The 13716-nt window shown below is 42.0% G+C and overlaps 1 protein-coding gene and 1 pseudogene across 3 annotated transcripts in view; both read left to right on the top strand.

Moving 5' to 3' along the window:
• Positions 1 to 13716, top strand: part of LOC109685928 (S-adenosyl-L-methionine-dependent tRNA 4-demethylwyosine synthase TYW1-like) — a 198827-nt gene that overhangs the window by 54790 nt on the left and 130321 nt on the right. For 2 of the 3 annotated variants that reach the window (XM_074075772.1, XM_074075774.1), the window contains 2 exons: positions 4674 to 4792; positions 12356 to 12465. In XM_074075772.1, coding sequence (XP_073931873.1) covers positions 4674 to 4792; positions 12356 to 12465 — 229 coding nt within the window. The remainder of the gene's footprint in view (positions 1 to 4673; positions 4793 to 12355; positions 12466 to 13716) is intronic. The other variant, XM_074075773.1, reaches the window with a different exon arrangement.
• LOC141423957 (glycosaminoglycan xylosylkinase pseudogene) lies at positions 2347 to 4315 on the top strand (annotated as a pseudogene).

Genomic DNA, 13716 nt, shown 5'->3' with positions numbered 1-13716 from the left:
CTCTAAGAAACCGGCCGGGCTTTCGTTTTCCCCTTGGACGACTGCTTTTACTTTTGCAAAGTTGGTGGGCCTTCTAGCGGCCGCTCGGAGACCGGCCATAAGAGTCTGGCGGTAGATTCGGAGACGCTCCCTACCTTCTGCGGTCCCGAAATCCCAATCAGGGCGGCGTAGGGGGAAGGCCTCGTCTATGGCTGGTTGGAGGGTTGTGGGTCTCCCATTATCCCCCAAGACGTTTTTTCTTGCTTCATTGAGGATGCGCTCTCGTTCCTCCGTCGTAAAAAGGGTATTGAGCAGCTGATGACAGTCATCCCAAGTGGGACGGTGTGTATGCATGATGGACTCCAGGAGATCTATGAGACACTTGGGGTCTTCCGAAAAGGGCGGGTTCTGCGTCCTCCAGTTACATAGATCACTGGAGGAAAAGGGCCAGTACTGAAATTGTTGCCCCCCCTCCCGGTCCCCCTTGGCCTACCATCCGGACTGGAAGTGTAGGGACAGTTTCTTCCCCCTGTGTTGATGAGGGGGGCCCGTCTTCCCCTTCCCTTTCCTGAACCCCTCGGGGGCGAAGTCTTTGACCCATTCCTCCTCCTGCTGCCAGTCCTGTTGAGGAGGATGAGGAAATTTCCTCCTCCGGGGCACTGGCTTGGCCAGGGGGAGTCACGTATGGAGGCGGCCGATCTTCCTCTGCCCCTGCGAGGGATGGGTAAAGGGGGGAACTCTCTGGTAAGACCGGAGATGGTAAGGGAGGTGCCCTATTCTGAGGACCGGTCAGGGTGGGAAGAGGAAGTTTCTCCTCCTCCTTTATGACCAAGGCGGGCGTGACTGGGGTTTTAGCCCCGGGAGCCGAACTGGAGGGGTGAGTCAGAAAAGCTGTTAACCAAGGTGGGGGGGGGGAGGGTTCCTCGCCAGATCCTCCCAAACCATAATGTAAGGGACTTGGTCTGGATGGCCTCGATTGCCTGGCCGAAAAATGACTGCTTTAACCTTAGTGATCCTGTCTAGGGAGAGGGAACCTTGAATGGGCCACCCGACTCCGAAGGTGGGCCACTCTGCAGAGCAAAAGGTGTTGAACTTACCTTTCTTGATGACCTTTCTTTAACTTCTGAAAAGTGAGAAAGGATCAAAGACTTTGGGGTTGTTTGTCCCTGTCCCATTGTGGAAGGAGAATCAAACACCAAGAGAGATAGAACAAAAAGGGTAAAGGCAACAAATAATTCCACACACACACAACACTCTCCAGCACTCACTCGGACCGGTCCTTCTCTCACACTGGTGCGCATCCCATTCAACCTCCTCACCGTCCGACTTGGATATCAGGCCGAAAGGCGTCCACTTGACGGGTGGTTGGTCGACTAGCTCAATTAGTTCTTCACCTGGCGCCAGGATTCCTAAAATGCTCGAGCCCAAATGAGAGGAGATCCTCTCCCAGCGGGACCCTGCGGTCCTCCTAATGAAATTCTCAGAATAGAACTCCCTGGGGATTGGCCGAATCCCCGCCGCGGCCCAAACGGAACACTCAAGTTCCTCCAAATGAGGGTCTTGGATCCCCTCCCAACGCCTAGGACTTGGGATCGCCCCTGCTTTCTCGCGGGCAAGTTCTGTCTCTCGAGAAAATGGAATCTCAGTGGGACCTCCAAATGTTAGGAACAGGAATCCTATTCCCCCGAGAGACAGAGAGCCAGGCGTGAATGCAATCAACAAAGCAGAGTTTATTGGGCTGGCTAGCCAGGGTCGAGCTCCCACACGGACACGCAGGACCGGTTAGGAAAACACGACCCTGAGCCTCTTTAGGGGAAATCTTATATAGACCACTACCTGCCGTTACAGCAAAAGCCCGCGCAGCACTTAACCAATGATTTTGTAATACAGAGTAAAAGGTCAGCAGTTGCGCGTGTATTTTCGTTATCAACATTGAGCAAGCAGGCAGAGCACATCTTGCACGTACATCCCGTCACCTTTCGCAACCTTCTCACATTCCTCACATTCTATATCCCCGAGCCGAGCCCTGCTGCCCTGCTTATCTTATCTACACGGGGCATCTGGTACCGGTTTCTCCAACAGGGGGGTGGGGTCCGTTGAGACATCTCATTCCTTCTTATCCCTTTCAACAGTAGCACACATTAACTTTGCATCTGTTTCTCCATTGCCATGATACTTGGTGGGAATTACTCTGACTTAGGTATTTGGTAGACTTTTAGTTTCAGTTTTTAATGCTGTTGAGAAGATTTGAATGGTTCATTTGCCACCTTGCATATTTTGTTAGATACTTGGAAGAGAATATATCCAGAATAACATTTTTTCTTTTTTCTTTTTTTTTTTTTTGGTCAAATGCAAGTACTAAGTGAGATGGAGAGAGGTATTCTTTTCTATTTTTATTTTTATTTATTTTTGGTGGTGCTGGAATTTGAACTTGGGCTTCATGCTTTACTGCTTGAGCCAGGCTGCCAGCCTAAGAGGTACTCCTATTGAAAAAAAAAAAATTGAGACTTCACAGTTGATGGGTCTTCCCCTTCCCAGAGCCCAACAGGAAATTATGGAGGGCATCAGTGAAGAGAAGTGTGACCCTGAACTCTCACTGCTGACTGTCACCACCTGCTCTCCTTGATAAGTGAGTAACAGTGGTTGGTGAGAAGGAGGAGAAGTCACCATTGAAACTGAAGCAGTACTTCTCATCTTCATCTTCACACTTTTCCTGATTGACAACTTAGATACATCATCTTCCACCTGGGAAGAAGGCTTTTCACCAAAGGATAACTGGCTTGAGGATGGAGCTGGTGCCCAAGCTGGACCACACCTTTGTAGCCTCCTTGGGAGATAGCTGCCCAGTGGGTGGTACCCTGGGAAATACAAAAGAGACACCAGAGCCAGGGCAATCATGCATGCCATGGCCACCAAGAAAATCATTAAAGCTGCTGTAGGTTATAAAGGGACATCGCTCAAAGCTTTATTGATTCTTGAGGAAGACAGAAAATTGTGTTCAAACCTCAGTGGTTGCTATAGCTGAGACTGTATAGTGGAAGGGGAGCTGTGTGCTGGTTATGATAGACACAGCGCAGAGGGAGTAGCCTTTCGTTTGGACAGGATTCTGGGTTTTTGATGAGCCCCTTTGGAGGTTGGTAGATTTGTAAATGTGTGGACAGACAGCAAGCCTGTTGCCATGGAGTAGCTATTGAGCTATAGGAAACAATACTTGTTTCTATGGGAAGTGCTATTACTGTGGACAGCAATACTGTAGTACACTGATGAATATATATACAGTTGTCCCTTCGTGTCCATCTGTGGGTGGAGGACCCCTCCCCTTGGTTACCAAAATCTGAGGATGCTCAAATCTCTCATGAAATGGTTCAATATTTGCATAGAATCTGTACACATTCTCCCAATGATACTTAAGTCATTTCCAGATGAATTACAGGGCCTAATACAATGCAAATACTATGTTAACAGTTGTTACGTTATATTGCTTAGGAAATAATGACAAGGAAAAAAGTCTTAAGTATTCAGTACAGATGGAACCCACACTCCTACAGTTTTTTTAAAGAGGTGAATTCTTGGTTGTGGAACCCTAAGATTCAGAGGGCTGATTGCATTTGTGTTTCTTCATTCTCCTTGGTTGATGTGACGTTTTTTTTACCCCCCATGGTACTTGGGCTTCAATTCAGGGCCTACACCTTGAACCACTTCATCAGCCCTTTTGCGTGATGGGTTTCTTCAAGATAGGGTCTTGCGAACTATTTGCCCGGGCTGACTTTGAACCAATATCCTCCTGATGGCTGCCTCCTGAGTAGCCAGGATTATAAGCATAAGCCACTGGCACCCGGCTGCTGTGACTGTTGTTAGTTCCATAGTATTGCAGTCACTTGCCCTCACAGTCTCAGCTGTGTTCGATAACTTCCTGTTCCATCCTGCCAATGGGGCAGAGCTGATTCTATCCCTTTCCTCCCCTAGCTAATCTCTGAGCCAAGTCATTGTCACCTCTCTTTCATAACCTCCTCACAGGCTTCTCTGATTGCTGCAGTGAAACCTGTTTTGTTTGTTTTTTTTTTACATGTTTCTGGATGAATCTTTCTGATGGTTCTTTTAAAAACTTGATACTGTCTTGATTCCAATCCTGAATTTGATCAGATGTGTTTTTTCAAATTACTTTCTTACTATACTTACTGACTTATGTGGTCTTATCACTTCTGTGTTCTTTTTTGGGATTGATCTGTGTCTTAAATACATACTGCTTGTTCCCTCAACTGTCTGAAATATGTTCAAATTTTACTTGTTCAAAGAATGTACTCTGAGATGTGTTCCCTTGTCTACCATCTCTTATTCCAAGTCAGGGGATGCACTTGCATTTGAGTGCTGCTCCCAGTTTTGGGAGCCTGTCTTACCTGTCCCCTGGCATTGTAATGCTTTTATAATATTATTTGAGGTGGGAAGATGGATGTGAACATGGATACATCAGAGGCCCTATAGGATTTTTGAGGTTAATGAATCATTGCTTCATTCCATTGGGTTTTAGAAAACCCAAAGCAGTATCAGAATGGTCAGATGGTGGACTGTTGAGTTCCTGCATCACGTAGACAGCAGCATGGTATTTATGGTCATGAAACGTTGCTTTCTTCTTTAACATGATGCCTTGTTTTGTTCTCTTACTCACGTTATGGTTTGTGTTTTCCGTGCCACAGTCAATGCTTCGAGGGAGAGGAGGCTGCTATAAGCACACGTTCTATGGCATCGAGAGCCATCGCTGCATGGAAACCACCCCAAGCTTGGCCTGTGCCAACAAGTGTGTCTTCTGCTGGCGGTGAGTGAAACGCACAGCTGTGGTGACCATGTGGGGACTTCTGCCCTGTGCACACGCAGGCTTGCCCAAATGCACTGCGGTTTCTGTAGTCAATCCGCTTTCTGTCCCTAACTTAATTTTTTTCAGCGGAACTGGAGTTTGAACTCAGTGTCTGCACCTTGAGCCACTCCACCATCCTCTTTTTGTTACGGATTTTTTTTGAGATAGGGCTTGCAAACTATTTGCCTGGGCTGTTTTTGAACCACAGTCCTCCTGATCTTGTCTCCTAAGTAGCTGGGATTATAGGCGTGAGCCACTGGCGCCCAGGTCCTAACTCTGTGTATTTATGTGTTTGGTAGATCAGTTTTGTCAGGAGGTGGTCATGTGTTTAGTGTTTTTGCAGAATTAGATTTTAGGTTATAGATCCTCTCCATAACTTTGTTTTCTAGTTCATGATTCACTACTGTTTTTATTTTTGTTTTTTCATTTTTTTCTGCCTTAAGTTGGACTGTTGGCTCATTAACATTCAGTCTTCTCTAAGTGTTTAATTATAAGTTTACCTCTGAGTACATTTTTAGATTTCAGTTAGCAGCATGTGTATTATTAGTCATTTATAAATATTTACCAATTCCATAACTCATGGCTCAAGCAAATATTTATTTGAAATTTGGGGCTCATATTTTCATTATTCATTTTCAACCGAATTGTTTTTTATTGTTACAGGGCATTGTCTCTATAATACAAATTACATGAAATTTATTGAGAAGTGTTATATTCCTAGTGTGTAGTCACTATTTTAAAACTATTTGTTAATGGAGATTTTGAACATAGGCAGAGAGAGAACAGTACAAAGAGTTTCTGTGCACATGTACTGAGTGCACAATTGTGTTCCATTAGTGTCCCTAAGTTCTCACTATTTTGATGGAAATCCTACCTGTGTTGTTTTATCTGTACAGACTTCAGTTGATAGGTAAATAAGGCCTTTTAAAAACACTATAGCCACAATAGCATCATCTCTTATGAAGTTCTTTCACATATATTTCCTTATGTGGTTATCCAGGGATGTGGTGAACAGCTGAAAAGTCCGTCATTGGGCATCATGTCAAGTCAGTGGTTTTTAACTGGGGGCAGAATTTCTGTTTTTTACCTCAAAGGGAGGCTTGGGAGATTTGACAGTGCCTGGGGACATTTTAGTTACTTACTTTTCCTAGTACTAGGGACTGTACTCAGGGTCTTGTGCTTGCCAGACAGGCGCTTTCTACCACTTGGGCCACACCCCCTGCCCTTTTTGCTTTAGTTGTTTTTCAGACAATGTCTCACAATTTTTGCCAGGGCTCAGCCTCTAATCATGATTCTCCTATATATGCCTCCTGCATAGCTGGAATTACAGGTGTAATTACAGGTTATTAAAACTGAGGAGAGAGTAACTGGGATCTAGTAGGTAGAGGCCAGGGTTGTTGCTCACCATCCTATAATGTTCAGGTCAGCTCTCCACAGCAGAGAATGCTCCAGTCCCACATGTCAGCTGTGCTGTCAGGATAGCCTTTGTGCAGCCACCTAAGAAGGAGTCACTGGAGCATGGCAGCACTGAAGGAAAGTCAGTGACATTTGTTTTTAGGGATAAGAGTTTCAGACATTATAGAGAGAACTTGCAAGGCAAAAACATGCTGGGTCTATGGTGGTGGGAACTGAGGTTGTATATCTCATTATGCTCAGTGTGGGAGGAATAAGCCTTGCTCCATGTCTTTGTTCTCAGCCCTGAGTTTCAGGTTGCTGACGTGAGCACTTGCTTTCTTGTAGGTTATGACTCAGGAGCACTAGAGCTCAGATTAATGCTCTTACCTCCGTTACCTGTATGTACCCAGCAAGTCAGCCCATCAGTTTCTCAAGTAATAAATGCATCCAGATCTTTACAAAGCAAATAATATTTGTGAAAAATTCATGAGTGAGATTTTAGAGTTTTGAGTCGTGGAGATCACTTACTTACCATGGCTTCTGATAGAGATGTCCTCATATACTGACTTTTAAAATTAGAACGGGCCATCTATTTCAGTTAAGGATAATAGAACAAAAATGGCAGAAAAGGCCCAGAAAGAGTTGATTTTAATGCTTACATTAGTGTTTTCTTTTCTTTTAGCAGATTCTTAAAATGTCCTCTGACCCTCAGTTTCCTAACTGTAAAAATCCTTATAGGGTTGCTGTGAGGCTTAATTGGTTAAGGTAGATTGTGAAGATGAATGTGTTTTAAAACTGCAATATCATATATAAAGATGTGAGGTTTTCAAAATGATTTTTTAATCTCGTGATAATATGTGCAGTAGACATACAGATAGATAAAATGCTATTTAGAGGGATTTGTTGGGTATTACACATATATCATGTAAACATATATACATAAAAATACATCCCAGCTTTGCCATTGTGTATCTCTCATTTCTTTTTAAATGAAAATTCTATTCTTTGAAATTTCAAAGTAAGACCCATATTTGTTTTGAACAAAGAACCCAGTCTTAAAAACACGGGCATACGATCTGAATAGTTTTCCAAAGAAGGTACACAAGTGGCCAATAAGTACATGAAAAGATACTCATAATATTTATTTATTTTTGCTAGGACAGAGGTTTGAACTCAGGGCTTTGCACTTTCAAAGCAGGTGCTCTTACCACTTGATCCACATCCCCAGTGATTCATAATATTTGACAAGTGGAAATAGCCCAAATGTATTAACTAGGCAAAGGGTAAACAAAATGTGGTATATCCATACAAAGTACACCCTGAACTTGGGAAGCTAAGGCAGGAAGATCACAAGTTTGAGACCAGCTTGGGTTACATAGCGAGACCCTGTCTCAAAAAAAACAAAGACTGTCTCAAAAAAAACAAAGACTGTGGAAGCAGCTTATGTCTAGCATGAGCAAGCCCTGGGTTCCATCTCCAGCACCACCCTCCCTCCTACCACGAAAAACAAAGAACTCAAGTACTGATTCATGCCAGAGCATCATGGACGTGAAAAACATTACACTAAGTGAAAGAAGCCAGGTCCAAAAGTCCACATAGTATGTGATTGCATTTCTGTGAGATGCCCAGAATAGCAGATTAGCAGTTACCTGGGCAGAAGGGCTGTGGGGATTGAGCACTGTAGGTAACTGCAGAGGGTTTCTTAGGGATGAAGAAAGAATTTAAACTGCATTTGGTGATGGATGCACAACTCCACAAATGTACTAAAAGCCAGTGATGTGAATACTGTAAATGGAGAGTTAGATGGTATGAATTATTAGATGAATTATAACTCAGTAAAATGTTGTCTTTGTTTTACAATACACCAGTTTTTACAATATCATTTAAAGTGTATTTTGAAAGGTCACCCGTGCATGTAGTAAAAAATTGAAGATACACAAAAAGTATGCCTTGAAGTTTTCTCCCTTCCGTTCTTGTGTTATTCTGTCTAGGCTTTCAGAGGTGTTCTTTACACATGCAAACTTGTTTATATGCTTGTATGTTTGAGTATACATATTAAGATTGGTGTCAATCTCAGGATATTTTGCAGTTATCTGTACTTAGAGAGTTTTTTTTTTTTGTTCTCTGCTTCAAATTGGTCTCATACTTAAATGTGTAAAAATTTTTTTTCGAGGTAGATTTTTAATTCAAACTAAATAATTACTTAGAAAGCAGAAGAGAAATGTGTAAAGGGCTTTTTCTTTTTAAGTTACTTACTAAGGTGTGTTCATTCTTTCTACAAGTCTTTCCCCCTTCTCTGTTTCTAGTAGAGTTACAGTTTTGCTGCACAGCAGTGTTTTAATCTTGGTACAGATCCTTGCTTGAACTTTCTTCATTGACATATCTGATGATCTGTTTTTCCTATTGAGAGCACAGTCTGATTTGGATCAACTTCAGCCCTATTTAATCCTTCTGCTACTATCGTGTTAAAGTGATATCTTTGTCTCCCAAGGAATTTTTCGTGAATGCACTTTGTATTTTCTTTTATGGTGAATGAACTTAAACTGACCTCCTCCCTCAAGTACTGATGTGCTCTCTTGCTCTGATAGAAGCTGCATAACAAATAGGAATTTAAAAAAAGCAAAATGACAACAATAAAAAAACCTTTTAAGCCTTTTCTGTTAAAGGACTGATGATTGGGCATTGCATACATATGTGTGGAGATAAAAATCAAAGAAAATTGAAAATGGTACAGGTTTTATTTAAAATTTTATTTTTAATATTCAAAAAGGAAAGAAGGGGACTGGTGGAGTGGCTCAAGTGGTAGAGCACCTGCCTAGAAAGCTTGAAGCCCTGAGCTTAATCTTCTGTACCACCAGAAAAAAAAAAAAAGGGAAGAGAGAGCAAACAGTATTAATTGAAATGAAGGAAGGTATATATACATTTATATGTTACAAAAGATTGTTAAGGAATATTGGAAAAGTTGGGAAAAGTGGGTAATTTGGACTTTCAAAAGTGATTCAAGAGCATCGGCTGGACCAGCCCTGTGTTGAGTCGGTGTTTGCAAACTGTACCTGACATGAGGCCTACACGGTTTTATAACTAAGTTCTAGCAGACATTCAATTCATGGGAAAGGAATTCGCCAAAGAGGACAGAAAGAGGGAATGGTTCCCAACTCATTGTAGGAACTAATATAACCCAGAGAGGAGTAACATGAAAAATAAAAATTGCAGGGCTGTGTGGCTCATGAGCCTGGGTGTGAGTCTTAAACGGCACTAAAATACTGGTCCAGAACTGAGTAACAATGACAGAGAATCATGACCAAGATAACTTATTCTTGCAGAGGCTATTTTAATTGCTATTACAGCTGGCTGTGTGATTCATTGTAATGTAGAAAGTGTTTGCATATTTGATTTGTTTTGGATTTTTTTGTTCTCTTTTTGTTTTGTGGCACTGGGGTTTGAACTCAGGTCTCATGCTTGCTAGGCAGGCGCTTTACTGCTTGAGCTACTTCACCAGCATAATGTGTTTGCATATTTGATTAAATATTTTAATCAAATAAATAATGTTTCCATCAGTGTTTAATGTCTGTCTGTCTGTCTATTTATTGGTTCTGGGGATTGAAGTCCAGATCTTATGCGTGCTGGACAAGTGCTCTTCCACTGAGTATACTCCCCAGCCTTTTTACTTGTTTGTTTGAGACAATCCTGGTTTTTTGTGGTCTTGACACTTGGGAATACTGGTCAGGTATTTCATACAAAGTTCCTCAGTTTCTGTTTGGTGTGTTTTCATGATTAGATTGGGATAATGATGTTTTGTATGACATATAGTCCTTTTAGTGCATCATATTAGAAGGCACATGGTGTCAATTTGTTATACTCCTTTGTTATTTTGATGCACAGGATAGCCTTGTTTTTGTTCTTGAGATAGGCTCTTGCTGTGTAGCCTAGTCTGGCTTGGAACACATGATCCCGTTGCCTCAGCCTCCTGAGTCTGGGATTATAGGAGTGTACCACAATGCCTGGCTGTCACCACAATTTATTGAAAAGATTACCTTTTTCTATTGAATTGTCTTGTACTTGTCAAAAATCTATTGATAGATGTGTGGGTCTGTTACTGGATTCTTATTCTGTCTGTTGATGTGTGTGTCTCTGTTGGTCAGTACTGCACTGTCTATGTGACTACAGTTTTAAAAGTACTTTTGAAGTTAGGTGTTGTGGGTTCTCCATATTGATTTTCCTTTTTCAAAATTGTTCTAGGCATTCTGGTTTCCTTGCCTTAATATAAAATTTTACAATCATCTTGTCATTATGTATTAGTAAGCCTGCTCAGATTTCTACTGGAATTTCATTGATCTGTAGAGCTCAACAGTATTGAGTCTTGCAGTCCACGGGTATAGAATGCTTCTCTGTTTTCTAGGACTTTGATTGCTTTTATCAGTTGCCTACAGTTTTCATCACACAAATCTAGTACATTTTTCACCCTTATATTTTTTGTTGCTATTGTTAAATAACACTTTTAATTCCAAATTAAAAATTTTCATTGTTAGTGTATAAAGACAATTGATTTTTTTTATATATTGAGTATGTATATTATGCATTTGCTAAGCTATCTTATGAGTACTTATTAGTTCTGGTATTTTTTTAAATAAATTATTTTGAATTTTCTATGTAGACAATTGTATCTTTGGTGAAGAGAGATAACTTTATTTTTTTCCTCCCCACCTGTTTCACTGACTAGCACGACTAGGAGTGGCAAGAGAGGACACTGTTAGCGTGGTTCTGATGTAAGAGGGGAAGTGGTTCATTGTTCCACCACTGTGCTTGGTGTTGACTGTAGGTTTTTGGATGGTCATCTTTATGAGGTTAAGGAAATTAACCATGGTTTACTGAGAGGTTTTGGTCGTGAGTGGGTATTGAATTTTGTTAGATTCTTGTCTGTCTGAGATACATATTCTTCTTCTTGAGTTCTGTTAAAATGGTAAAATATAGTGATTGATTTTTGAATGCTGAACCAGCCTTGTGTTTCCGGGATAACACTACTTGGTTGTGGTACCTTTTTCTTTTCATCTGTTGCTGCATTCGGTTGGCTAGATTGATTGACTTTCGGATTTTTATGTCTCTGTTCACGGGGGTATGTTGGTTCATAGTTTTCACGTAATGTCTTTGGTTTTGGATTAGACTAATAGTGGGTCTGGTGTTGAAGGCTAGTCTACCAATCTGTCTTTTAATTGGCTCATCCAACAAAACACAATAGGCCGGGTGTTGGCTATTCATGTTGACTTCTCTGTTTTTTTTATTTTAACATAAGAGATCATCAGGTAATCTGAGTGAATTTTATAATTCTCCAAAAGGATAACACAGAGTGCAGGTTTTCTCAGAACTGCACGTCCCTCTGTTGTTGTAGTGTCTTTGAGAACACATCATGGGAGGTGCTGGAGTTAGTATGCAGTATCCCTTCAGGGAGGACTGTGAGGGGCAGACCTTCCCAGTGAGTGGAGAAAGGGCCTTATGGTGGAACCTGTCAGCCACAGGGTGTGAAAGGAGAGTTGCAGGAGGTGCACCAGGTTCTGTTCAAGCTCACTGATTGAGGATATGACCTTGCTCGTTCTATTGATCACAGCACATAGGTTGTTGTGGTTGTGGCTGTGGCTGTGGCTGTGGCCAGTTTTCTCCTCCTGAACAGCATGAAGTGAATGTCCACCTGCATGATCCCTATCCTCACTGTTCCATGAGGTACAGAGACGAGGAACTTCCCTTCTCAGGCCTGCACCAAGCCTTGCTGTTCCTTAGACCCTCTTGGCCTGGCTTCTAGCATAAGTAGTCCAGCTTTCTGGCATGGATCATAAAGTGATGAAGGAGTGGGTGACAGCATGCTGGCGACAGGTTGCCTGGTTGTGTCTGTATGTAGTTAGCATAATTAAAAGGAGGAAAGTGTGTCCATCAGCCTGAGGTCGGCTCAGCAGCCAGGAATTGGGCAGACATGTCAGTGACTTCTCTATCTATAGCCTCTCTGCTAGGTGTCATGATGTGTGATAAGTGAAAATATTGCTGTAAACAGATGTCTGTTAGGATGAAACCTTATAATTTTATGGACTACCTATAGTATACACCTAGTTAGGACCTGAGAAATTTGCGTTTTGTTCCTAGGCACCACACCAATCCCGTGGGCACGGAATGGCGGTGGAAGATGGACCAGCCTGAAATGATCTTAAAGGAAGCCATCAAACACCATCAGAACATGATCAGACAGTTTAAAGGTATTTGTCTTTTCTCTACAAAGGAGTGCTGATGTTTACTCATAGTCTGATCAGATTGGTGGAGGAATTACCTCTTTGATGAGATTTTGTCTCCATGAGGAACTTTTCCCAATAGGGAAGCAAAAATGTCCCTATTTCTATATCATAGGGTGTGTGTGTGTGTGTTAAGAAGGAAAATGTGTATGTGTTTTTGTATTAAGAAAGAGATTGATTCACTTTAGGGAGTTGGCTCACACAATTATGGAGGCCTGGTAAGTCTAAAATCTAATAGGTTTGACAGGTAGGTTGGAGACTTATGGAGAGTGACAGTTCAAGTCCAAAGGCCATTGTTGGCGGAATCCCTGCTTGCTCAGAGGAGGCCAGTGTTTGTTCTATCATAGATAGTGAAATAAATATCTTGACCTTTTTTAATATATTTTATAAATAGAAGAACTAAAAATTTAATCCAAAGCAACTTATAATGTGGTACACTCAGTGTGTGAGTTTTTCCTGGAAATGTCTCTCCATCTTTCTCAAAACCTTTGTTGTTCTGATGTGGGTAGCACAGAGCGGCTTATGAATGAATTGGAAAGTTTAGGTCATCAGGAAGTTCTTAGGTAATGTCAGTCAGATAGTATTGGGAAAGCATTCTGGAATGGATGCCTTTTGAAAGAGGGATACTAATAAAAATTTCTTTCGTGTACTCCATTGTCAGCTCACTGTTTCTCCAGTCATGGTGGGGGAGGGCGTTAGAACTGCTGCTGGAGATGGGTTCAGGGAGTCTGAGGTGAGCATGCCCTTGAATGCACATTTCTTACAAATTTCCAGGTGTTGATGCTGTCGAGCTGGGGACCACATGTTGACAACCCACTGTAGATAGAAGTGGTGGACATACCGAGTGATGGCTTTATAAAGTGGCAGTGTAAATGATGAATTGAAACTGGTTAGGGTCCCTGATCAGTCTGTGTGCTGTGTCTCCCCTTCGTTGGTTCCTCCTCTCCTATGTTCTCTATCACATGCAGCAGTAAAAATTCCACCAAAGGTGTTGAGGTATCTTATGGTGTTAACAGCACTATGGAGTCCTTATAAACCCTAGTGATTACCATTTGGAAGATCTGGTGATTCTTGGGGCTGGAGGTGTGGTTCAAGTGGTAGAGTACCTGTGTAGCAAGGGCAAGGCCCAGAGTTCAAACCCCAGTACTATGTGGGGGGTGAGGGGGAGATAATTTCTGGTGATTCTTTTAAGCAATAAAATTTGTTCTGTCTGGTTAC

Source organism: Castor canadensis, chromosome 6, assembly GCF_047511655.1.
Source record: "Castor canadensis chromosome 6, mCasCan1.hap1v2, whole genome shotgun sequence".
In the NCBI taxonomy this organism is placed as follows: domain Eukaryota; kingdom Metazoa; phylum Chordata; class Mammalia; order Rodentia; family Castoridae; genus Castor; species Castor canadensis.
Note: the sequence above shows the minus strand (reverse complement) of the source record. Positions and strands in the feature narration are given on the sequence as shown.